The 25,932-nt window shown below is 31.3% G+C and overlaps 2 protein-coding genes across 2 annotated transcripts in view; one reads left to right on the top strand and one right to left on the bottom strand.

The window, feature by feature from the left end:
- The window catches only part of LOC118187244 (uncharacterized), a 33,374-nt gene extending 21,910 nt beyond the window's left edge, over positions 1-11,464 (top strand). Inside the window, exons 2-3 of the mRNA XM_085812558.1 lie at positions 4,882-5,030; positions 7,904-11,464. Of these exons, the coding sequence (XP_085668684.1) occupies positions 4,903-5,030; positions 7,904-8,105 (330 nt within the window). The 5' untranslated portion in view covers positions 4,882-4,902 and the 3' untranslated portion in view covers positions 8,106-11,464. The remainder of the gene's footprint in view (positions 1-4,881; positions 5,031-7,903) is intronic.
- The window catches only part of LOC118187245 (ribitol-5-phosphate xylosyltransferase 1-like), a 31,826-nt gene continuing 17,344 nt past the window's right edge, over positions 11,451-25,932 (bottom strand). Inside the window, exons 3-6 of the mRNA XM_035357430.2 lie at positions 23,627-23,726; positions 20,487-20,792; positions 17,128-17,298; positions 11,451-16,288 (exon numbers count right to left, since the gene is read on the bottom strand). Of these exons, the coding sequence (XP_035213321.1) occupies positions 15,877-16,288; positions 17,128-17,298; positions 20,487-20,792; positions 23,627-23,726 (989 nt within the window). The 3' untranslated portion in view covers positions 11,451-15,876. The remainder of the gene's footprint in view (positions 16,289-17,127; positions 17,299-20,486; positions 20,793-23,626; positions 23,727-25,932) is intronic.

Here is a 25,932-nt window from a genome sequence, read left to right on the forward strand (position 1 = left end):
CCATAAAAGGGAATGCCGTATTGTAACCATTTTTCAAACTGTGCGGTAAAACAGATAAATAACAGTTAACTTGTAGTATTTTCTTTAAAAAAGACTAAACTGGCTTATTAAGAATTAATATGGTTTACATAAAACTAGGCGAAAATCTTATGATTGTGTTGCGACATTGTTTTTCATTATATTTGTTTGTTGAAAATGGTCAATGAGAAAGTACAGTAAATAACAAATTTTTTAAATAGTTCTAAGACTTTTGTCCAAAATGCATTTAATAGATCTGAGAAGGCTTATTATTCTAGTGATCCTTTCCACTGTTAAACATGCTGGTGAGCATAGTCATCACACTAGACAAATTAAAAGCCTATTGTGAACATTGGAATTTCTTGTATGCCCTCATGTGTAGTTACAAAAAGCTTCTAAGTTCTCATTAGAAGTTCTTTGATTGTAACTTTCCACTTTTCTTTCTATGAGGTGTATCCTATTCTAAGGATGAAGTCTTGAAACTAGATGGATACAATGATTGGAGGGGGATATGTCTTCTGAAAGAGAGCTGTGTAATATTGTTCACATTTTCAAAGATATCAGCAGGATTTTGAATAACTTTAACACTTGCTTAATTTTTGGAATTTTTTTTTAAAATTGAAATTATAAAAATTTCCAGTTTTATAATTTCATTACATTAAAAATTTTTTACGTAGTATTATTATTATTAGAAAGCTAAATTTTAGCTTTATTTATGTAGGATTACTCGGTTGTACTCTGTAGGAGTTTTGAGAGGCCCAGAAGATAAAACTGTATTCAGAGTTCCATAATATGAACTAAGGCAGTGGTCTCAAACTCAAGTTATAGGTGGGGCAAATGCACGATTTGAAAGCAGCTGACAAAAAGGGAAAAATATAATGTTTTGACCTTTTTCTTTTTTTGTTAGGAAAACAGCATTTGTTAATAGAATAAAAAAAAATACTACACATCTGTCAAAACATACATATAAAAATAATGCAAACAAAAAAAATTGAAATTTATGCTTATTTTCTGCTTGAACTCTGAAAGTTGATATCTGCTAAAAGTTTTTCTGGTCACAATTTGTAATTCAAACACAGTGCCAGTTAAATATTAAAATTTTCAGATTGACATTTATGCAAAGAATTGTAATATACTAAATAAACTTTTTATGTAATTTACTTTTAACATAAACTAAAATGAAATTTATGAAAATTTCACAAGAGGAACAAAACTTGAGAATAAATAATGATAATCTATTCTCCTTCTTGTATGTATTAGATTTTTCTATGATGTATACAGAAAAAGTAATATTTATATGTAAATAATTATAAACAACTTGTGGTGTTTCAATTTTCATAAAGCTTGTAATCTTGAAGGAAAATTATTAAAAATCTTCATCACAAATTTTAGACACTCGTCAGCAGTTGGGTTCTTTTGGTAGATTTATTAATTTTCAACTATTAAAAAATATTCACATGTTTATTCCCAAACAAAATGATTAGTTTAATGAGATACATTCTGATGGCCTCAAAGATCACATGACATGTTAATATTAATACACAATGTAGATGACATCAGAAATCATGTGACCTATGTATAGCTAATGTAAACAAACAAGGTCATTCTTCCTCTTCTCTCATTGCAAAAATCCATAACTGAGAATATTTAACTTTTGAAAAGTGTTAATAAAAGTTGGATTTGTATCTTAAAGTCTTTGAATAAGATTTATATCACAGTGTACATTAGGTAGCACCATTTCTAGGTTTTCATGAGAACTACTCACTTTTATTTTTGGTAATGAAACTAATGTAAAACTGAATTTCAAACAATTAAAATCTTAAACTTCTTAAAATTATTTTAATAATAATTCTAATTAATTTACAGAATATGTATTAACGGGCTGCACAAAATTGCTTTCAGGGTCATCAGTTGCAGATTACGGAACTAAGCCGTTTATGATAAAATATTAATCAAATAAACTGATGTCGCAGAAAAGTCCAAAAGTTTATGGTTAGAAGATACTTGTATTTTCTGAAACCTTCTTAATGGTTAATGTTCTAGTGTTTCCTTAAAGTTTTCTAGTGTACCTACACGCAGGTGGCAGCTTCTAAGGTGATGCATGGTGCAGCTGGACCTTCCCTCCGAAAAATTAAAAATATGAGCCAGTATGCTAATATCAAAAGATCAGCTACAAAGATTTCATTAGTTAGTTCTGCCTGTTCAATAGCTTTGGGAGGCACTTGCATATTAATATAATCACCTTAGTCATCAAATATTCAGAATGAGCCAAATTCTGGAAACCATTGCACATAAATACTTTTCAGGCAACTATGTTCATAACTGTTTGGTCAAGAAACACTGCCATTTTTGTATGCATTCTTTTTGTTGTATTCCAAGTTGAGCAGTTGTATATCATGTTATTTTTTGCCTTAAACTCAATTTTAAAATATATACTTGTGGAATTTGCCAGCAGTGTAAGAAACTGTGGTAAAATTTCTGCAGGAATACAGTATTTTGCCTTAAAATCATTAAAGGAAACAATTATTTTGAATCTGTCGTTAAAGCAATTGCCACTGCATTTCCACCACAACTAAATAAAAAAAAATCTTGTAGATAGATTTACAAGGTCTGGCTGTCAATTTCCAGGACTCATGAAATAACTCAGAAGAAAAAAAGGTTAAATACATAGCCATTTAATACGATTCAAATAATCCCCATCAGCCGTAATGCATGTCTGTGGTCGGGCGTACGAATTTTGGAAAGAAGTTTCAAAGTCTTCTTTTGGGATACTCTTTAATAGTGACGTTACAGTTTTCTTGATGGCTTTGACATCCTGAAATCGTGTTCCCTTCAGAGAATTTTTCAGCTTAGAAAACAGGGAAAAGTCTGCCTGTACTAGGTCTGGAGAGTATGGAGGATGCTGCATTTCAACACCATGCGTCCAGTTTCAATTGCTAAGAATCGCCTCACGGGCAATACAATGTGTGGCAGGCATTGTCATGTAGCAGCAGCCAACTCCCATTTTGTTGAAAATGAGGCCTCACTCTATGAATTCGTTTTCGAAGTCGGTCAAGAACTTCTGTGTAGAACTGTCCATTGATAGTTATGATGTTAGGAGGAAGAAATTCATGATGAATGACTCCATCACAGTCGAAGAAAGCGATTAACATGACCTTGATTTTGGACTTTTCAAATCGAAATTTTTTCTGCCTTGGTGAAGTTGGAGACCGCCATTCGGAGCTTTGGCGCTTGGTTTCAGGGTCATATTGATAACACCAAGACTCGTCTCCTGTGACTATCCTATTCAGGAACGCAGGGTCAGCATCAGTGTTGTCGATAAGTTCGCCATATGCGTCCAGTTTCAATTGCTTTTTTCGTCCCTTAAATGGTGAGGAACAAATCTTGCGTTTGCCTAGGTCTCGCGTCAGAATTCGTCGAAGGGTCTCTTTGTCCATGTTCAATTCATTGGCGACCGACATTCATTGACTGCAGCCGACCTGTGTGTGGATCATTTTTGACGCTTTCGCGCCCGTCCCGAAAGCGTTTAAACAATTCAAAAGTTCTTGAGCGGGATAATGCTTCCTCGCCGTAAACTTGTTTTAACATTTCGTAGGTTTCTGCAGCTGTCTTGCCCAATTTGAAGCAAAATTTAATGTTAATTCTTTGCTCCATTTTCACTTCGACTATAGGAATTTAAGAGCTACGTTTTAATGCGCCTTTCCCCGAGAACCTCTTACTTCAGAATGGCACCGATTGCACTGCACATGCGCAAGAAAATGCTCTTCAATATGCAATCATTAGCGCCATCTTCTGACTTTTCGTTCTCCTACAGTTACGGCAGTCCTGGAAATTAATAGCCGGACCTTGTATTTATTGATTTTTCAGGATAAATATCTCATTAGAATGTAAAGCATTGTATGTAAAAATATCTGTGTGTAATAAGTAAATTTTTGCAACTGAATTGAATGATGACATGAGTCGTCATTCTTTTTCATCTGTAAAAAATCAAACTTTTGCCAAGATATGAAATGAAATGCATTAACTGAATAATGCATTGACATGCAAGTTAATACTAATTCAGAAGTCAAACAACAAAAATCAGCGTTAATTTACAAAAATTTTTTGTAAATTAACGCTGATTTTTGTTGTTTGACTTCTGAATTAGTATTTATTCGGCGTGTTATTGTGTCTTAATTATGCAAGTTAATGTTTATATATGTTGTATATATAAATATTTTTTTTACTATTCCTCTAAATTAAACTATGTTTGTTTTATCAAATGAAATTTTCAAAATTTGTAATTTACATTATTATATTGTAGTCGTATAATTATTTTCTTTCAACATTTACAAATGAATAATTTATTTAGAAATTGTTTAACTGTTTAAAAATTATTAGCTTAATAGTATCTTGCAAATAAATATTTCATATAGTGATGTTACATATGCATATAAGGAGGTTCACACACACCTAATGTTAGGACTAGGCTGTAGAGCAATAAAAAAAGGGAAGCCTCGATTTGTAACATCTCATTATTTCACACACATTTGAAATTTAATTCACTGTAGTAATATATTTTTGATTATTACCACAAAAGATTTTTGAATGAATATTAACTTTTATTTTCCAAAAATTATATTTATTTTTTTAATCTTTCAGTGTAAAAACATTTCAGAAAAGAATTATATATATATATGAGAAAAATAATTACTACATGCAATAAGTGTGATGCATTATCTTTTTACAGTATAATTTCATTTATTTCACTTAAAAGAAGGCACTTATTTGATTGTAATTTTTTTTTCAATTATTTTAAAGAAAATAAAGTAAGCAGAAAGTAAATATATTTAGTAATTTGTATGTGGTATTTTATTCTTATAGTAAATTCCTGGGTGTGGTAAAATGAGCGAGCGTCATTCTAATAAAATCTCCTGTAATGTATATGCAAAGAACATTCTTTCCAGTCACGAACTTGAACTGTACGAGTTATGCCGGATGAGTGGTCTTTCTATCGATCCAGCTGTGTTTAAGTTGGTATCTCTTATTTCCCATTTTTCAGAAATACATATATTACAGTTTTATAGTTTTTTTAAAATGTTTTATAAGAAGCCATAAATAAATTAAAATATATCCCCAAAATTCTGCTAGTTTCAAAACACCATTTTGTGTTGATTAACTTAAAATGTTGTACACTGTAAATGCATTTTTTCACCTTTCATTCAAGTCTGTTACCATTCACCAAAATGTAAGATATTTTAATCTGTATTTTATTGATTAATAACTTATTTAAAAGCAATAGGTGCAGTTTTTTAAGATTATTTTTCTTTTTACCTGATTCAATTAATACATTTCATTCATATTTTTCCACTTTTCAAATAAGCAGAAGATACAGAATGTTCCCATGTTAGTTTCCACTAATACCATTTTGGGGGTATAATATTTTAATTTATGTCTATTCATCTATTAAATTATTCATTATTAAATGTACTGTTATTCTACCTGGTCCATCTCTGTTATTTCTATTGGTAAGCCACATTAACTTTAAAAGAGCCCATTTGGGTGACCATTAAAATCTGAACCCATTCAGATTTTGTATTTATCTTTATATTCTTTCTTTTATGAACATTTTCGTGTTTATTACAATAGAACTTTAAATGTGTATCTGGACTAGCTAGATAGTTAAAATTTTTAATATTAAAAATGTTCAGTTCAGCTAAAATTATAAATTGTGTAATCTTAGTTGAAATGAAATAGAATTCTAAAAAAAAAAAAAAAAAAAAAAAAAAAAATCTATAAAAAGAAGAAAAAATAGAAATTGCTAAACAGAAGCAATGTAATTATTTATTTTCCTAAACATAGCCATGTATGTTTCAACTAAAGTAAGGCCTAACTTGTTTTTATTCGACTGTGGTATTATTAATTGATGTAAAATAATAAAATTATCGATGTGATATATCAAGACCTGGGAGAGGGGTAACCATTTATAAGTCCATTGACAGGAATTCTTAGCTTATGTTACAGAAAATTTTGTTATAAAATCATGCAAGAAATTTGTAATAAACTTTCAATCTTTAACAAATTTTGCATTATACAAACTAGGAGACGAACAAATTTTCAGTTGTTTTTGGTGACTAAAATTCTTTTTCTACAGTTTTTTCTGTTAATCTTGGAAACACAAATCTTAACACTGTCATAATTAGCTCTTCCTCAAAGTTTTTTTCCCATCATTTTGTTTTTCAAGTTTTGTATCAATTTTGCCTTTTTTCTTCTCTTTCAGCAAATTTTTCCAATTTTTTGCCAAGTATGTCAATCTCTTTTACTGTATCACAAAGACTACACATGTCCTTTCTTGAGTAACTAAATCCAGGGTTAAACTTAGAATTAACCCTGGATACCTGTGTAGCTCATGTTGTGATGCTTAACTCTACCAATATAATTTCTTACCCTTTTTTAAGAGTTGATAAACTCAATTAATTTAGAAATAAGTTACTCAGGAAATGCATGCTTTCTGTTTGAATATTTTTTCCTTTCATCTTCCAGTGCTTTTTCATCAACGGCCAAAGTTTCTTTTTTTTTTTTTTTTTTTTACCTGATTTTGTTTAATGCAGTGGAATGAAGCAATGATGTTTTTACAAACTTGCATATCATTTACATTGCCTGTTTAGGAAATAATGTGCTCAAAACTATCACAAACAAAATAAAATCATTGAAAAATAGTTGTTCTTTAAAAATTTTCCTAATATCATGGATTCTTTCTGTTTTCTTACTCTTCTTGGCAGAAAAATTGGCCACCGAATTGCACCATGAACTAGAATCTTCACTCTTCATGTTCACAAGTATTACTGAAGAACTTATGAACAAAATCAACAGATTGTCATGAAGAATGAATAAGCCTGATAAAGGAAGTTGAAAATAAACTCTTTTTAGCTATTGATATGTTGACAAAAACTATTTGTCCTCAGTTATAGTTATGGACATACCTTTTCTCCTGAAGTAATTCATAATATAGAAGGTATTCTTATTGCCCAATAGATGGCATTATTACTTCAATTTTCAAAAAATCTGGTGGTTGCCCTCCCCTAGATCTTCATATGCTTTTAAATATTCATTCAGAGAATTTATAATAAATTCATAATTATAATGGAAAAATTCAGATAAGATCATACACACAAGTGACAATGAAATACTAGAAAACCTTCCCATAGGAAAATTTTTTATAAGGACTGACCGAAAATTCACAAGGAACTTGCGCGAAACTCTGGCAACGATGCTCATAACAATCCTTCAGTCAGCCACGTTGCCAGTTTTATATGCATTCTTTTTGTTGTATTCTAAGTTCTTTAGAAACAAATCGTGTTAGTTTCCCCTTAGTTTTAAAATATGCACTTGTGGAGTTTGAAAACAGTGGAAGAACTGAGGTAAAAATTCAGCAGGAATATGGAATTTTGTAGCAAAATCTCTAAAGGAACAATGAGGAGATTCATTTGGTAGAAAGTCAGTGTTGCGAGGTTTGCACGATGACAAATTTCTGATGTTTTTTAAGCGAAAACAATTTGCTGTTTATTTGGAGAGAACACAATTCTAGAAAGATTTGGTAAAAAAATGTTTTATTTTTTAATGTATCACATAATTCTTACTTAATTTAAAATTTATATTTGTAAATGTTATTCTCTTCATATGTTGATAATGTTTGCTGATCTGCATTAATTATCGACAATCTAGGAATCTTAAAAGAAAAAAAAAAATGGGGGGGGGGAGAATTGTGAAAATTACCTATTTGCATAATTTATTGAAAATAAATTAGTTTTATATTTAAAAAATCACCAGATCATATCAAGGTGGTTGCATTTATATGTAAGTACTTGGTAAACGACTAATAATTAGTAATAAATTACACTTGTAGAATTTTGGTCGATCTTCTGAAGATGGATGTGCAGGCAGCTGCAATTTTCGATGTCTTGCAGAGCATATCTACACAAGTTTCAAAACCTCTTCCATCACAGAGAAAATCGCAGAATAGTTCTACAACTTATTTAGCCACCAAGAAGAAACCTCCAGTAGCTGCTAAACCCAAAATGATCAAAGGAGATCATTCCGATGTTTGATCTTTAGATGTAAATATTTTATTTTTATTTGTATCTTCGAAAATGTTTTTTTAAAAAAGGTTATTTTTTTTGTTAAAAGTTATATGTACTTAACAGAAGGAAATTTTGTTATTTTTTTTAGTAAATTTTGTTATATAAAAAATGATGTGAATGTTATTGTTCGTAAATAACACTGCATTTCCTCATGTATCTCACCGCAACTTTTTAAATTTATAAAATGTTAGCATAATTTTCCCCTTCTTCAGTGCGATCAGAGAGCAAGTACTCCTAAAATTTTAAATATATTTATTCACGTATTGATTGTTTTTGGTTTAATAACAAAGACAAACCTTCCTCCAATTATTTATGAATGATTTGCTAATCCTTAGCAGAGGCAACAATAAGAACAGGCGAGATTGAAGTTACAGGAAATTAGAAACATTGTATGTTAATGTGCATTCTTATTGAAATGTAGGTTTCTTTTGAAGATATAAATGTTACAATAATTACCAGCAATTTATGCATGACTCCTTTCCGTTTATTGCACTCTTATTGTAACCACATCTTTTGGAATTAAAAATATTCACATAATTTTTCTCTCTTGATTTTTGGATGATAAAATTACTAGAGGTATGTGCGAGGAAATACAGTAGTAATTAGTTGGACTGCCCTTTGAAGTACATGGTGGGGCAGAAATAACTTCCTGATTTCAAACTTAAATAATAAAGCAATGATATGTATTATTCAAAATATGAAAGAAAAATATTTACCATTTTATTTTTCATGCTCACCTTCATTTAATTTAGAAAATTATGTCCAATGTCGACCTTCACTGTCTATGCATTTCTGAAGTCTCACTGAGAAGTTCGTTATTACCTTCCTAGTCATTTCTTGCAGTTTTTCTGCAACTTCTTGGCAGATAACAGCTTTCAGTTCCTTCGTTTTTCATGGCCTGTTTTTGTAGGCTTGTGAATTCAGATGCCCCAGAGACAGAAGTTGCAAAGTGATAGATCTGGGAAACGTGCTGGCCATTAAATGTCACCTAGATGCTCTGGAAATATTTCTGTCTTTTCTGGATGTGACACCATCTTGTTGAAACACACAACCAAATTCCTATGCTTGTACAGACTCGGCTGCAGGAAGTTACTGTAACTGCTTTGCCATTATCTTAAAAAAAGGTATGGGCCTGTGACACCAAACAATAACTCGTTCACTAGGGAGAAGTTGTTCATAGATTTGTCTTGCATTATTTGGAGCCCAGTAGCAGAAGTTCTCTTTGCTCGCATACCCTGACAAATGAAAGTCAGCTTCATCACTTGGGAGAAGAATAATGTCACATGGAACATTTTGCAGAATAGCTTCAGAAGATGGTCTGTGGCCCAATCACAATCATTAAGTTCCTGCATGACCATCATTTTGTAAGTGTAAAATTCTTCTTTCAGTTTGATTAGAAATCCCGATAGCAACAACATGCCTACAGGATGAACACTGCAGAGATTGGAGAACAACTTGACTTGTTAAGAGGTCTGCCAGGAGGTTTACACTTTAAAGCTGAACAACTTGTTCTTTGGAAATGTCAGTCCTATAACAAAATGATTTTCTTATCAGGAACTTTGGCATTTCAATCCAACCCAAACTGTTTATAAAATAATTGCTATGAAGTAATAACAGAATCACTATTTTTAAAATACACCTCTATCATGAAAGCTTGATGCTCATCGTTCCACATCATGATGGCTGTTGAAAAGCTAAAACATGTGCTACTCAAACCAGCACCCAATTCATGGCACACAACTAGCGCCGGAACAGTGGTAGTAAGAAATCAGAAAGTTATTTCTGCCAAACTCTGTATACATTGTATGTGATGTGAAATGGATTCATAGATGGGTCTTATGCATCAATTCAGAGAATATGAAGCCATTCCTCTTGCAAAGCAGTCTCTAATTCGAATCAAGACAAAACAGCTACATGTAGACCAGCAAAACAGCTATATTATAGACTTAACCAATCTCCTTTCTGTGGTGAGCAGTAAGCTGCATAATATAAATGGTGGTTTTGACGTTAATCAGATACATCAGTAAGGAGATTCGAATGTCAGTAAGACCAAGAAAAGCTGCTTATTTTTGTTGGATACCTCATTTCTATCAATAGACCCAAACTTGACCTTCGAGGTCATTTACCTGTTTCATCTGAACCGCACAGCACTTCAACATCAGTGCGAGTTTAGAGGCCTTCTGATCTTTATAAACCAATGCTTCAGCACATAGATATTGAAAGATTAGAATACATCATGCAATTGCATGTTGTTATGATTCATAGGAAAATTATTAGTTAGGGGTAGATTAACAATTTTAAAATTTAATACATCTGATTTACTTTTTGCAAATATATAAAAGTTCCTTTTGTAAACTTTCAAAGTTACTAATAGTATAATTTTCTTTAATTACATGTAAGAAAATACTGTTGATGGATTGCCTTAAAGCTTATCTATTGAATAAAGAACTTGGTTAATCATTTTTTGAATACAGTCAAAAGTATTTAATACGGACTCGTCGGGATTTCGGCGATTCCGGATTAAGGATTATTCTGAAAATAAGGATAGTGCTGACAGATCGATTTACAATTCATTGCGCGCCGCGACGTACCCCCTTCTCCAGCTGAGCAGCGTGAAATTGATAAACAGTTTTCGGAATGGCTAGAGAAACAAAGGATATGCCTTTATCCATTTTTTGCAGCAATTCCACTTTTTGTTTGATGGACATCGAAACATACTTTCGCTTTGTAGATCCTTTGGCAGCTCCAGAATAGGAAATTCTTTTTGACATAATCGAAAGTTTAAGCTTACTTTTTATAAAATTTCTCTAACAGCTGCAAAAAATAGTTAGCTGGATCCAATTAGAAGATTAAGAAATAACGCAATCTGCAACATTAACTGAAATAGATAATTAGATAATTTTAGCCTAGCTTAGACCATCCGTTATACATTAAACGTGCATAGAAAGTTTGTAGCTTTGAAGTCCGGGATAGTTTAAAGCATTTAATTGTTAGAAAATTCACTACGAAATTAAACACTTCTAAAATTTGGGTAAGCTTAACTTGTAACATTTCGCCATTATCTCAAAAAATTAAGCAACCTTCATATCATTCAACTTTGTTTTTCGTCTACTGTAGTGTTATATACCATGCAAGGTTGATATCATGCTCCTTGTGCATCCAAACGTTTTGCTTTCTCCATACTACCTGGCTCAAACCATTTACAGCTATTATCAATAATCAATTTTTGGATGTCGGCCTGGCCTAACATTTTGTATCTTATTTGTATTTGTCATTTATGAAAGGGTTTTGAGACATTGATGAATAAACAAAAAGATTTTGTTAGATTTTTATTTCAATATATTATTATATTTCTTAGTTTTTAATTATTAATTACAGCTGAACCTCACTATAACAAACTTTCAAATTTTCAAATGAAAATTTCATTTGCTATATCTGATAAGAAAGAAATGGATCATATCACAAAATAATGTAAAAATTGATGGATGAATCACACAGAAATTTTTACTGTAACATTTCCCAAACGATGTCAACAGAAACTTTAAAGTTTCTATATACATTTAAAAGAAAAAAAAAGAGCATGTCAAAAGCTAACTACAATTATTTTTATTTGCAATTACTAAATTTCTTTTTTTTTGTTTTTCAGTTTCGACAAATAATAATAATTTGACATGAAAAATTACTTCACATAAATCTCAATTAAGTAAAATTACTTACATATTCATGGTCGATAAGTTTGTTTGATAACTCTCGATTAAAGAATCTGTTTCGGCTTTCGTCTGAAAGTATCAAAGGTTTTTTGATACAATGCATGACACAATACAATCTCCTAAGGTATGTTTATTGTGTATCCTGGATTTCCAGGCCTCCCATAGCCTTTTGTTTAAAACATAGGAAAAGTTGGGGAATGAACACAAAAGAACAGTAATCTAAAGATATTTTTGACATTCTAATATCCTAAACAGGATGAATTTAAAGTTAGTCATTTTTAGCTGAAAGTTGCAGATATTCTGGGAAAAATTTTAAAATTACAAAAAGGATACTTTTGCATTATCTGCCCACCCTCTTGCAAAGTTGTTAGTCATTGGTACTAAATTTTTCAGTATCCTAACATTAACACGTTGAGCACGGCACCGGTCCCTGGAAACCAGCAGTGAACTTTCCGTGTGGCTGGCGCTGGAATTTTCGTTTGACTGGCGTCGATTCTCAGGACGGCAGTATTAAAGTTAAAAAATAAATATAGTCTCAATGAAATGTGATCAAATTTAGATTTAATGAAATGTATTGAAACATTCTAAACAAAAATACAGCTTAGCTCGCCACCGGCTGAACGGAAAGAACAGCAAATTCGGCGCCGCGCTTAACGTGTTAAGTAGCCATTTAAAAAGAATGGTGGCATACTGAAAATTACATAAAACAGCTACAAATTTATGAAATTAAAAATAGCAAGAAACATCCATAATGAAACAATAAAATTAACTCAATTAAAAATGAGACAACCATCCATAATAAAACAAACTTACTACTTTCTCGGTCTTTTTTCTGCGAGTGCAGCGATTTTTTTTTTAACTTAGAGAGAACTGCAGGATTTTCAGCATTGCAGAGCAAACCGGCACTGCACTCCACGTACAAACTGTTTTAACTTAAAAAATCATTAGAGAATTGCAAATTAACTTCATGGCATGCACATTTTTACACTGTGTAAGTAGATGTGAAGTAATAAAGATGTGATATTTCTGGGGGGGAAAAAATAATGCTTTCTTTTTCATTTGGTGGCGCACAACAGCATTACAATTTGCTACCATACTGGAAAAAGAAACTGCACACTAATCACTATACAAGGTTGTTCAATAAGTTTGCGGAGCGCCATCTATTCGTCAATATTAGACCTGAAATTTCGACGCCATTTTCATATTTGTTCTTTCTTAGGAACACATCAAAAGTTTCATTTCGATCCGTTAATTTATTCATTGTTTAACCGCCCTTTATATCTTAACGTGTTGTGCCTTTTTTCAGGTATCAAATTCTTTGTAAAGAAAGGTTTAAAGGCAATGGAAATTCATACCCAAATGGTGAATGTGTTTGGTGAATCTGCTCCTTCAAAAACAATGGTTTGCAAATGGCTAGTTTATTAAAAAGTGGTCATACCAGCCTTGAAGACGATACGCGAGAGGGACATCCAAAAACTGCATCAACACCGGAAATCATCAGAAAAATACAAGATATGGTATTGGAAGACTGTCTATTGACTGAAAGAGATTTAACAGACGCTTTAGGCATTTCATTGGGCACAGTGAGCAATATTTTAAGTGTTAATTTGGGTATCAAAAAACTCTGTGCAAAATGGGTGCCGCATTCTCTAACGATGGAGCAAAAACACATTCGGATGTGACTTTGCCAGCAACATTTGGAGAGTTTTAATAAGAATAAAAGTGACTTTTATCCGTCGATTTATCACAATGGATGAGACTTGGGTCTACCATCATGATCCTGAATCAAAATAGGAGGCTAAGGAGTGGTGTGAACCCGGCTCTTCGGTGCCGAAGCGAGTTCGTGTGCAAAAATCAGCCAAGAAGATGTTAGCATCAGTTTTTTGGGATGCGAAAGGAATTTTGTTTATAGATTACCTTCAAACTGGCAAAACAATTAATTCGGATTATTATTGTAACCTTTTGAATCAATTAGACGAAAAAATTCATGAAAGAAGACCTGGATTACAGAAGAAGAAAATCATTTTCCACCAAGATAACGCACCTGCGCAAACATCTCAAAAAACCATTCCTAAAATAACTGAATTGAAGTACGAATTGTTGCAACATCCAGCCTATTTGCCAGATTTAGCTCCCTCCGACTTCTGGCTCTTCCCACACCTCAAACAATATCAAACAATATCTCCGTAGAAAACGGTTTTCTTCAAACGAAGAGGTAATAGCTGCCATGGAGGGATATTTTGCAGAGCTGCCGAAAAACCACTACAGTCAAGGGATCCATAAATTAGAAGACCATTGGAATAAGTGTATTGAAGTTGAGGGAAACTACGTTGAAAAAAAAAAAAGTCATTTTTACAAATAAAAATTCGTTTCTTCATTTCCGTTCCGTGAACTTATTGAATAACCTGGTAAACAGTAACCACAAACACGACCCCTGAATTTCATAACCATGCAAATTACTACCGAGATAGATTGTGGTTTCAAAAGCTGGCATAATGCATGTGCAACTATTAGTGGGTTTGTGAGATAAATACACAAAATTTCAGGTTGTCAACTTGATGACATAGCACTAAATATATAATATAAATACACAAAATTTCAGGTTGTCAACTTGATGACATAGCACTTTCCACAATGATTCTTGTCAAGGTGGGCAGATAATGTGATAATACTGAAAAAACTTGCCAATGCAAAGATATCCAGAAAGTTTTTATCAGGACATTCATTATAGGCTGGGTTTGCTATAACAGGGTTTGACTGTAATTATATTTAGATTAAAAATTACTTATTGAATTCAAAATATCTTATCAACTTTTGATACTCATATATTTTCATAACAATTAAATTTATGAGTATGCCTACATTTTTTTATTAACTCTGATTCTGTCAATTTGATAGAAATCTCACCATGGTGATTTCTTTTTTAAATACAGTAAAAGCTCATGTAATACCGAATGAGTGAAGATAAATGAGCAAATAAAAAATTCAGTTCACAGTAGAAAAGACAAATCATTTAACTGGAATATGAACAATGTGAAATGCATTCCCCCTACGAATTCAAAGAAAGTTCTAGTTTAAAATTTAAAAAAAAAAAAAAAATCTTGATTGTTAAAAGCATACATTTAACATTATGCAAAATTTTTTTTTTGGGGGGGGAATCAAACATAAAAGCTAATGCATTAATGTAGTTTTTAAAATTTCAAAAGTAAAGCATCTTAATCTGATTGGAAAAATCCTACCAGTGATGAAAATCGCCAGAGATTTGGCCAACCATGTTAACCGTTCCAGCATAAGTTTGAAAGAACTGACCACTCTTTATTTTACTAGATGTCAAGAGATACAAGCTATGGATATAGCACATGAAACACTTAAATTTAAATCGCTTGTCATAATTTTTGATGTTGCAACACTACTCTTTATTGGTTTGCAAATAAAATCACATTTTATGCACATTAATGGATACTTTTCTTTATGCCAGGATCCTGTAATTTTGAAAATACTCCAATGCTTCATTCTCTGTTTAAGACAAATCCCCAATTTTACTCTAAAAAAGGGGGAGGCAAAGGAAAATCAGATAAACAATGCTTGATCAACAACTTCCTTCTTTACAAAAACTAAATTGGCTTTTCAAAAGTTAATTAGGTTTGCATAAAACTTGGGTGAAGATTTTATGATTGTGTTATGACAAAGTGCTTACCCTATATAGGTACTAAACCACACTGTTTGGCAGCAATTTTTTCCCTGAGTCATAATCTTATATGGCCTTTACAATGGCTGTTTACTTATTTTTTATTATACTGATTACTGGAATGCTGGATAGTTGAGCTTTTACTGTATTCATACTTATATGTATCACAGTTAAAAAATATTAAAAAAAAGTATGAACATATACAAAAATACTTTCATAAAACTGCAACTTCTCTTCACTTTAAAATATATACATTTTTCATCTAAAAAGATATCTGTAATTGTTTAAAATCATCAACAACTTTCTTTTCACGAATAACAGACTATTTAGTTTCCTTCAGTCATCTTCTAGAGATATTTTCTTTCAGAACAGAAAGCAGCTGTTCTCGTAAATGTAGCTTGAAATTTTCATACCACTGAACAATTCTAATCCTTCTACGTATTTTGTCTGCTAGAGACATTTTTAATTCTTTTGCAATAAGGCCAGGAAGTTCCGACCAGTCATTTATATAAATTACAGGAGCGTTAAAAGATTTCAATAGTCTTAAAGGAGCAGGAGCAACTACAGAACTGGAATCTCCACATTTGCCAGGTGTCATAACATTTTCAACAACAGGGACAGAACCAAAAGACATTGCCTCGTAAATGCGGTAACATTCTGTGTTCATGCCGACTGGATTCAGTGTCAAGTCACTTAAACGAAGGCTCTGAATATAAATTGCTAATGAACTTTTAGTCTCCTTAGGTTGCCACCTAGAAAAATATTAAATATGTGATAGATGTGATAAATGAAAATGTTTGATAAAATATAAATTAATATGCAATGCATTACACTGTTAGCCGTTAAAATTACGCAACAAAAGCCAGATTTGCATGAAAAGTACATGCTGGGATATGCCAATGAGCAATGACCATTCAAACATATGAGCAATGGCACAGCATTTGGTATAAACGGGAAAATTGCACAATCATAGTTGTTTGTGTGATGTTTGTGTTATGGCTAAAGTAAGGAGAATGTCCTACCAAAACATGTTGGAATTCAACTGTGACAGGATTGTGGTTTGTTGTCTTGCAACAAAGCTGCTCATGTTGATCAGGATCCCATGTCAGTCAGGTGAATATGGAACTGATGGGTTAGGAGGATCACATTGAACATTACTTAGGATCTCAGTGCCCTCAAAGATCAACGTATTATCCTCTCAGTACTGTACAGCCATGTTACAAACCCTAGAGGCAGAAATTTGCAGGACAGTATGATGATATCTGCAGCACCATGGACTGTCAGCTTGGTGATGATTATTATGATGGGCATATCCATATGAGGAGGCAGTGAGGATACTGAATGTTGCCAGCTTGCATTCATCATCATCATCATACGAGCCAAACATCTGGCAATGTTAGTATGTGGTGCCATTGGCACCTAATGTAGCAATTTTAATGGCCAGTAGTGTAAATTTATTGCATGCATTTTCTAAAATATGAAGAGCATCAAGTTAATAATAATATTACTAGCACGTTAAAGAAAGATAAATATTCTCAAATATAAATTATTATTCTTAAATATTAAGTAAAAAAAGTATAAAACAACATACTCATATCGTGCTTTAATAAAGCATAGCTGTGTTAGGTTATTATTCTGAATAACTTGAAGCAATTTTTCCCTCGATGAATGAGCATAAATTGATCCAAGAAAGTTGCAAATGTAAGGACGGGCATTCTCAAGATCTAGCTTCTTTGAATCAACTTTAGGAAAACCTCTATACCTAGAAAATGCATAAATGATATATTAATATATTTTACAAAAAGAAAAGCCAATATTGAAATTGCAATTAAAAATGCACATTTAAAATACAAACAAAGCTGAATAATGCACTGAAAATATATTTATTAACATCTCATATTTAATATAAATAAATTTATGCTAATCATACTTAAATAATAACAGAATTCTATTCCCATTATTGAATATAGAGAAATAAAAATATCCAGACAGAGAAAGAGTGAAAATTTTCACTAGAATAATGGGCAAAATAAAATCGGGCAGGGGAGTTCCCAGAATAATATGACATCAGATTTATTAAGGTTTTTTATGCTCTTGCTGGGCTCATAGCTTACCAATCTACTCTTGAATTCAATTCTGCTAACACAACTATTTTTAACTTTTTTATGAAACATTGTTTTCTTCACATTTTTTTTATTAAATTACATAAATACATCAAAATACATATTAAAATTTATCAAAACCTACATAAACATTAATAATAATGACACACAATTAAAGTCTATACTTCCTTTTCTGTCAGAAATCTGAAGGTTGGTACAGTCAAATACTGAAAATCCGCCAACTCCTGAAATCCACGTTGCCTCTCAAAATATAAACATTCAGTTTATAGGTTCCGGAAACCGCAACATTGAGTATGAAATATTGAAGAAAAAATACTTATTGAAAAATAATGAGTCATATCGGAAATACCAAATTATTGACATCATGATAAAAGGTTTTTCCCTCTAATCTGCAATGAAATAAAAAAGCAGACGATTCACTCAACTCTTCTTTCTAGTTCACGATTCACATTGTATTTTCTGAGCTTTGTTATTTCATGAGATTATTTAGTGCTGCCTTTTTTTAATCCGGATATTTTGTGGATAAATTAAGAATATTTTAAATTTCAGCCTTTTTTAATACGATGACAGATAAGAAACGCACTCATGATTTTACTGCTTGCAACATTGAAAAACATAAAGCTGTTGCATTGATGTAATGCAAAAAGTGCAAATTCTGCAAAAGTTGGAGGCAGGTTCCACTCCTTGGATTATAGCAGAATCGTATGGAATTGCGACATGATTGTGTATGATATACGGAAAAATAAAGAAAAGCTGTTGAAATTTTACAGCAACAGTGATTTTAGCACTGGAATCTGAAAGCGAAAATCTTTGCATAAGGCGAAATTGGCAAACCTGGATGCTGTGTACATATAATACAATGAATAATATCAATTTATATATGTAATAATAATTTAACGCATATAACAAATTATTGCAATAATGTATATAATAATTTAATTAAATGTATCTAATACACCTTATTTATGTTGCACTTTGAGTCTGAACATTACGATTTATCTTTTCTGTCCTGAAATCCGCAAAATCCACACAACCTGTGGTCCCAAGCTTTACGAATTTCTGGACTTTTACTGTACATGCAAGAAATTTCTGTTGGGTATAGTTTGTAATTCAGATGTATTTATGACAATTAAATATAAAACTTTCAGAATGGCATTTATTCAGATAATTGTAATATACTAAAATGGATTGTAATATACTAAAAACTAACGCTTGTGAGATGGATGCTAAAATATGTGTATCACTTTATATTCCAAAATTTGTCTCATTCCTGTTGCCTCGGCTGCACAACACAAATAATGTATGAGAAATTATTCATATATACTATATATCAGTTTCAGAAGTCAAGGATGGTAATGGTAAATATAATCAAATTCTAGGTCAAGTGTAAAATAAAATTCTAATTATCCTATCTAAGACAAGGTATGGTAAAGTATTTATTATGAATCCTATTACACAGGAAACACAAACCAGAACAACTTAAAGGTGTACTAAAATTAATATGTAAATCCATCAGAGCAACAGTGAAAAGTACAGTTGAAACTTTGCAAAATAAGCAGGCAAAAGAAACATAGTATTAATCTTTCCTGTTCACTGTTTCAGATATGTATATATGAACACACACAATAGATATTTGCCAGTTCAAATCTAATCCAACTGTGCAGTGATAGCAGCAATGGTGGTAATAATGTAAAATAAAATAAAAAAATACATTTAAAGTGCACCACATATTGAATTTAGAATAAAACAAATTCAAAAAGCCAAAAGCAACACAAGAAACTTCATGCAATGGAGGAGAAAAACATGCCAAAACCAACAATGAAATTTACATCTTTTGCTGTACCATCCTCCTGACGACGATGCAGTGAAAGATGTAAACTTCATTTTGGGTTTTGGCATGTTTTGCTTCCCTTTTATTGCAGTTTGCCCCTGTGCTTCTGGATTTTTGCACATTTTATTCTGAATTGAGTATGTGATGTATTTGCTCGACAAGAACTTTGACCTCTCAATGAGTTATAAGTCAAAGTTTCAAATTTATGTAACCTCTGAATATATATTTGTTTCTAAAACAAAATTTGAAGAACAATTTGATTTATAGATTTACTGATTTACAAAATCTACATTTTCCTCCAAAAATTCCAGATTTGAGAAAGTAAGAATTCCAGTTTTATACAGACCACAATCACCCTATTTCTGTATATTTACCAGCTTATTAGAAACTTTACAACAGTATTAATAGTGCATTTTTAGACTTTAAAACCTTATAAATTACCTACATGAAAATTCAATCAGCATACCAAATGCAACAAAAGTTTTAAATTAAACACACCAGTAAATCACAAAAGAATATAACTGAATGGCATTTAAGGGGAAAATTCAACCTCAAATTATTCTAATTTAGTTATTAAATTATTATCGCCCCCTCAGTGCAAACTGGATTATGACGTCAAATACTGCACGTTTTGAAATTAAATATCTTGGGCAATTTTTTTCATTTAGAAGTCAAACATTTTACTTTTTTTTTAACAAGAACAAAATTTTCATAATATATCAGAGGAACAAATAAAATGTTAGATTTCATTATTCAATTAGAAAGTTAGATTTCTACAAAACTAATTTCTTAAAATTTAAAATATGCAAGCATGAATCTTTACATCGTTTAAAATATTTTGTACCTAGAAGCATGTGTTTATGACCAATGGTAGCAAAGATAAAGGCCGGGAAAAACTTTTGTGAACATGGTACATATTTAATATAATAATTACAAAACAATTTTTTAAAACAAATTATAAACAATAAGTATACAGTAATATAATACAGGACTTACGTTGCAACTCCAAGAGGCCATTGAAAAAAGTACTTATTATCAATAAGTGGGCTGTCATAAACTATGAAAGTTGTGTTAATAAGACCTCCTGCTTTGGATGTATATGGAATTAACCAGTCATTGTGACACTGTTCGTTGCCTAAAATAACTAAGGTAACACTCTGTAAATTTCGAAACTGAGGTAAAAAATCAAGCCACATCTTTGCAAAAGTCACTTTATCTTCGCTTCTTCCATTCAAAATCAAAAGCAAGTAGCGGACATCACTCGGAGCTTTCGTAGTTATTACTCCCGGACCTGTTCGAAACCTGTGGGGGAACAGAAGGGAAAAAAAGTTAATGGCAATTAAATACTAATTAGCAGTTTTCATACAAACATATCAATTCCCTTTCACAAATTCATTTCAAATTGGATTCTGAAAATTATTTCCTCAGGATAACTACATAAAAGAGATAACATGCTAATTATATGCATGCATATATTAATACGTTTCTCTTAAAAATAATAAGTGATCTTATTTTAAATCTTTTGTCTACCATAACTTACGCTAATAATTATGCTCTGTCGCAATTTATCATTTACATCAGCATTTTTCAAACTTTTTTCATGGCGGGACCACTTTTATAAATCCGCAGCCCATCTTATTCTCATCCCCTTCGAAAGCAAATTTTTTGGCATGTATTACTATCAATATAATTATTTTAAAAATACAATTAATTAAAATTCATTTAAGTTTATGTCAATATTAAATAATTAAGCTAACAGAAGAAAATTTATATTCTGTTTAAATAATAAGATAATTTTCTTTGTCTTACTAAAATTTAAATAAATGTTGGTTCTCACATTAACAAGATGACAAGCTCGCCAACTCTCGCACAGCCGTTTTGTGTTTGGATGTTATACTGAGAAAACCTTTCTATAGCAAACTGTATAATATATAAACACTATATTCTACTTTCACTGCTAATAAGTCAAGTGAAACAATGAGCAGAAGCATAACAGTCATAGCGCTTTTAATTTTTTTTTTTTTTTTTTTGCTAAGAAATCTACTGAAACATAAAATCATAAAATGTCAGTATTGGGAGAAAAAGTGATAGACGAGTGTTATTCCTTAACTCTGAGATTTTCAGTTAGTGTGATAGGAGGAGCATTTGTGGTCTGCAGACCACAAATGGTAATAATGTTATTTCTTAATACTTCTTTATCAAGTTCCAATTTACATGATGAATTATCAAATAATGCCACAAATCCTGTAATCTTTTGTGCATGCATGAGCTGAGAGTAGTGATGCAGCAAAGGACTTCATTTCTGGCAGTTAACTTGTCAGTCAGTATACTTTTATAAATTCTGTAGAAATTTTATGAAGCTTCTATACAACAGAATTCTACAGAAATGTTGCTTTGCAAAATCATATGGCAATTTTACAGAGGCATGGTGGTAAAGGCAGAATAGTATTCTGTTGAAATTTTTAGTTTCCCAAACTGTAGTCTAAGTAAAGTTTGAGCACTTGATGTACTATATCGTAGCTGTCTTAAATTGAAAAAAACTGCATGCAGGTGAAATGTGCGATCTGAAAACAGCTAACAGGCCAAAAGGAATTTTTTTAATTAATTTTTTTTATCAACAAAATAAACAATATTTTAATTAAATTTCAAATTTGCTTTAATATTTATCCAAACATGCATAAAAAATAATAATAACAAAAAGAAAAAAAATCTAATTTATATTTATTTTTTATCTGAAATCTCAACTTTGGTACCTGCAACATACTTTGTAGGTTATATTTTGTAATTCAAATGTACTGACACCTAAATATAAAATGCTTAGACAAGACTTAAGCTTAAAATGACATTTCCTACAAATAATTCTACCAGGTTTAATTAATTATTAAATAATTTACTTTAATTTAAAAATAAAGATATTATAGGAATTTTTAAAGTTTTTATAGAAACGGAATGCTCTTATCGCAGCACAGTAGTTCTCGTCATTCTGGTACAAAAGTTTCACTAACAGAGCTTTGTCTTTCAAAGTCGCTATTGTGCATCAGCGAGCTCGAAACAACTGCCGGTGCAAGGCCTGTCTTCCACTTTTGTAGGGCTCGTCTTTTGGATACATTGTGCAGAAGCTTTATTTCTGCAAATCACATTGCTGCAATATGCACATTACAAGTGTTACAGCACAACCTATCGGCAACTTCTTGTACTAATTTTTTGTGTGTAATAAATCTCGAGCGCATGATCTGAAGTGTCTGTTTTTAAAATGTCATCACATTATGACCCATACAACACTCTGCACAGGCCTTTGAGTTGGGGAAGTTTAATTTGGATAACCCTGTATGTTTGTAACTAATTATAAAATTATTTATTTCTCACTACTGGGTGAATTTCTTAATCCCCATCAGCATATTTTTTAATCACATTTATATCACACTGTTATAAAAGAAACAGCATCTTATTTGCTACAAATACATAATTGAAATGTATTTACAGGCCACATAAAAATAATTTTGGAGCTGCTAGTTTTTGCCGAGTGCACACAAAAATGCAGAGTATGGGAAAAAAAAAAAAAAAAAAAGAAAAAAAAGAAAAAAAGTAGTGAAACTATAAAAGAATGCAAGGACTTAACTCTAACAGTAAATATTCTAGACTGTTTTGAAATATATCATAGTGTCGAAGATATTAATAAAAATCTTTAGTCATATCTGTGTAAAACTGTGTAACATTCTACAAAGTTTCCTCATTTCAAGTGCCACCTCACAAGTCTGTGGCTTTAGCACATGGATCTGCAAATTACCCACTAGTGTTACAAGTGGTTAATTTATAGATGGTAATTTACAGTGGTGAATGGTAAAATATTCTCTTAAGTATAAGCAATTTAAGATACAGTAATTTAAAGTTTTCAGAACATTCAAAATTGGGAGGAATATATGCCTTATTTTTATAAATACATGTAATGATATTTAAAATTTCATAAATCTAAACTAGGTTGACAGTCCACTCTTACTTTCCAGAGGCAAAAATGTTCTATTTTTAGTTTCAGTACCGAACTTCTTGAGTTCCTCAAAACAAAAAAAAAAAAAAAAAAAAATGTGCAGCATTTCAAAATATATTAAATTACAGTTTAAAAAAAGACAAAAAATTACTTGAGTTTCAAATTGTCGACTTTTTTAAAACCATAGCTCCAAACACCATCCATTTTACTTTCCAATTTGCCATTCAGTATGTGTTCCCAAAGATACAAACCTAGAAATAAATCTTATGTAGCTACTCATGAAACAAATAAAGAAGAAAATATTCATTTATAAAAGAAATATCACTGCTTATAAAATCATAATTGTTGTAATAATGATAATTTCAAAAAGAAGAATCTGTATGAACTTTAAACCTGTTCAATAGTATGAGTAGGTTTCTTTTTAAGGGTCTGTAATAAATAATAATCGTCATTAATAGTGCACATAGAAATCAAAGTACCATTGTTAAAATCTTTATGCAGAAACCTCAAATCACAAACACCTTACTTTGAACAAATTATCTCATATTAAAACACCCTGGCTGACAAACGATGTCTCATGTTATAAATACTCATGTCAGAAATGTATGATTTCCAAAAGCATTTTAAGGTAATCTGTGCTACATAACATTCAGGTACTTCACAGGAAGCATCATTTTAACATTTTCTGTTGCTTACCTGTCAATAACAAAGCCTGGCAGCAAATGATTTTTAAGAGCATAAATACATGGAAAAGTTACCACAGAACCATTAAAATATACCCATCAAGTACTTAAGAAACTTCAGAAATAACAACAAAAAGCAACAGCCTGGAGAAATGTCTTCAGAAGAGGAGGAAAGGGGAAAAAAAAGGGGTTCCTAGTTTTCTGGTTGGTGAAATTTGTGTAAAATAGGATAAAATGTAATGCTCTAATGCATCGATATCACCCTGACAAAATATGAAGTATACTATATGCAGTTTCAATTAGAATGCCATGCCTCACTTCAGATACATTTTAAAACTCAAATAAAAACAAATCACATTGGAAAAATTTTGGGTGAAAAAGAAGTTTAGAGACAAAGAATCAATATAGTAGCTGGCAAGCGGTATAAGTTTGCCAACTATGAGTATTCTTGTGGATGGCAAATGGGCCTGAAGCTTTGGAAGGCATTTAGGTGTCCTGTCCCATAGAACTACATTTACATATTTAATTTTTGAACTACAAAATGGCATCAATAAAAATAATAAGGCTTTCTTGGAAATACAGAAAAAAAAGCTGTATCACTGTGTTATATGCATCAAAACTTCAACTCAACTGGAAGTGAATTTTAATAGGACATATTATTTTCCAAACTCTAGTTCAATACACCACATACACATATTTTTTTAAAAAACAATGAATTTACATACAGTACCCATTTTTCTATGTAATTTCCTCGTCACTTTAAACTTTTATCATTATGAACAAGTGGTGTTTTTTTTTTTTTTTTTTAAATTTATTTCTTTACACTATTTCTCAAATCGCCTATTTGAGTGAATTTAAATTTTAACTCCATGCACCAAATTGCCAGTGATACATATGGCCGACCAGCATGCAATTCATGACAATTTTCTGGGCTTCCTTAATTCTAATTAAATCATTCTTGTATTTTAATGTCATCATACACATTACATATCTGGTAATGAATATCCATGGCTTTCTTGCTGTTAACTGGATGACTGACTGTATTTAAAATTTTAACCTCAGACCAACTCAGTCTGTATGCTTCATACACATTGGATTCCGCACAAAGAATGCCAAATGCCTACATGCACATTCAATCTCATACATGTGCAATATTTCAAACAGTATTCTTAGATGGATCTCACTAAAAAATAAACTTAAGTGTATACCAGTAAACAAACAAATAATAATGATATAAAATCTGAAAGCTTTCAGATTTTACATTACACTCAAAGGGGCATTTTTTAAAAAATGTTTTGTGTGTTACCTTTATTTAATAAATATCGTGTTCTACGTATTCAAACCATAAAATTTAGTTCAACAGCAACATTGCAAAATAATATTAAAATGAGCATATCTTTAGAATTTCCAATACACAGTCTTGTGGGTTGGAGATAGAAATGTTTTTTTTTTTTTTTTTTTTTTTTTTTTCCCCGTACGGTGTTGCCATTGCTCGGTTTGAAATCATGGAGTCTGCTAATCAAAAATTTTTTGAAGTTTTACAAATTATGAAATAGATAATAAAACACAAATTCCAAGTTCAGGCTTCCAGATGCCCATAGTCTAGTGGAGAACTTATTGAAAATTTGATGTCTCTAGGTACCGATTTTTTGCAGTGCGAGAAACATAAATACATTTATGCAGATTTTTTATTATTTAATTTCTTTAAATATAATGCAGGGTTCTAATATTTGGTGGCAACAATTTGAAAAGTGAACCGACATTTATAGTGAAT

The sequence above is a fragment of the Stegodyphus dumicola genome, chromosome 3, assembly GCF_044657685.1.
Source record: "Stegodyphus dumicola isolate Sdum_Otavi_A_Nest chromosome 3, ASM4465768v1".
Taxonomy (NCBI): Eukaryota; Metazoa; Arthropoda; class Arachnida; order Araneae; family Eresidae; genus Stegodyphus; species Stegodyphus dumicola.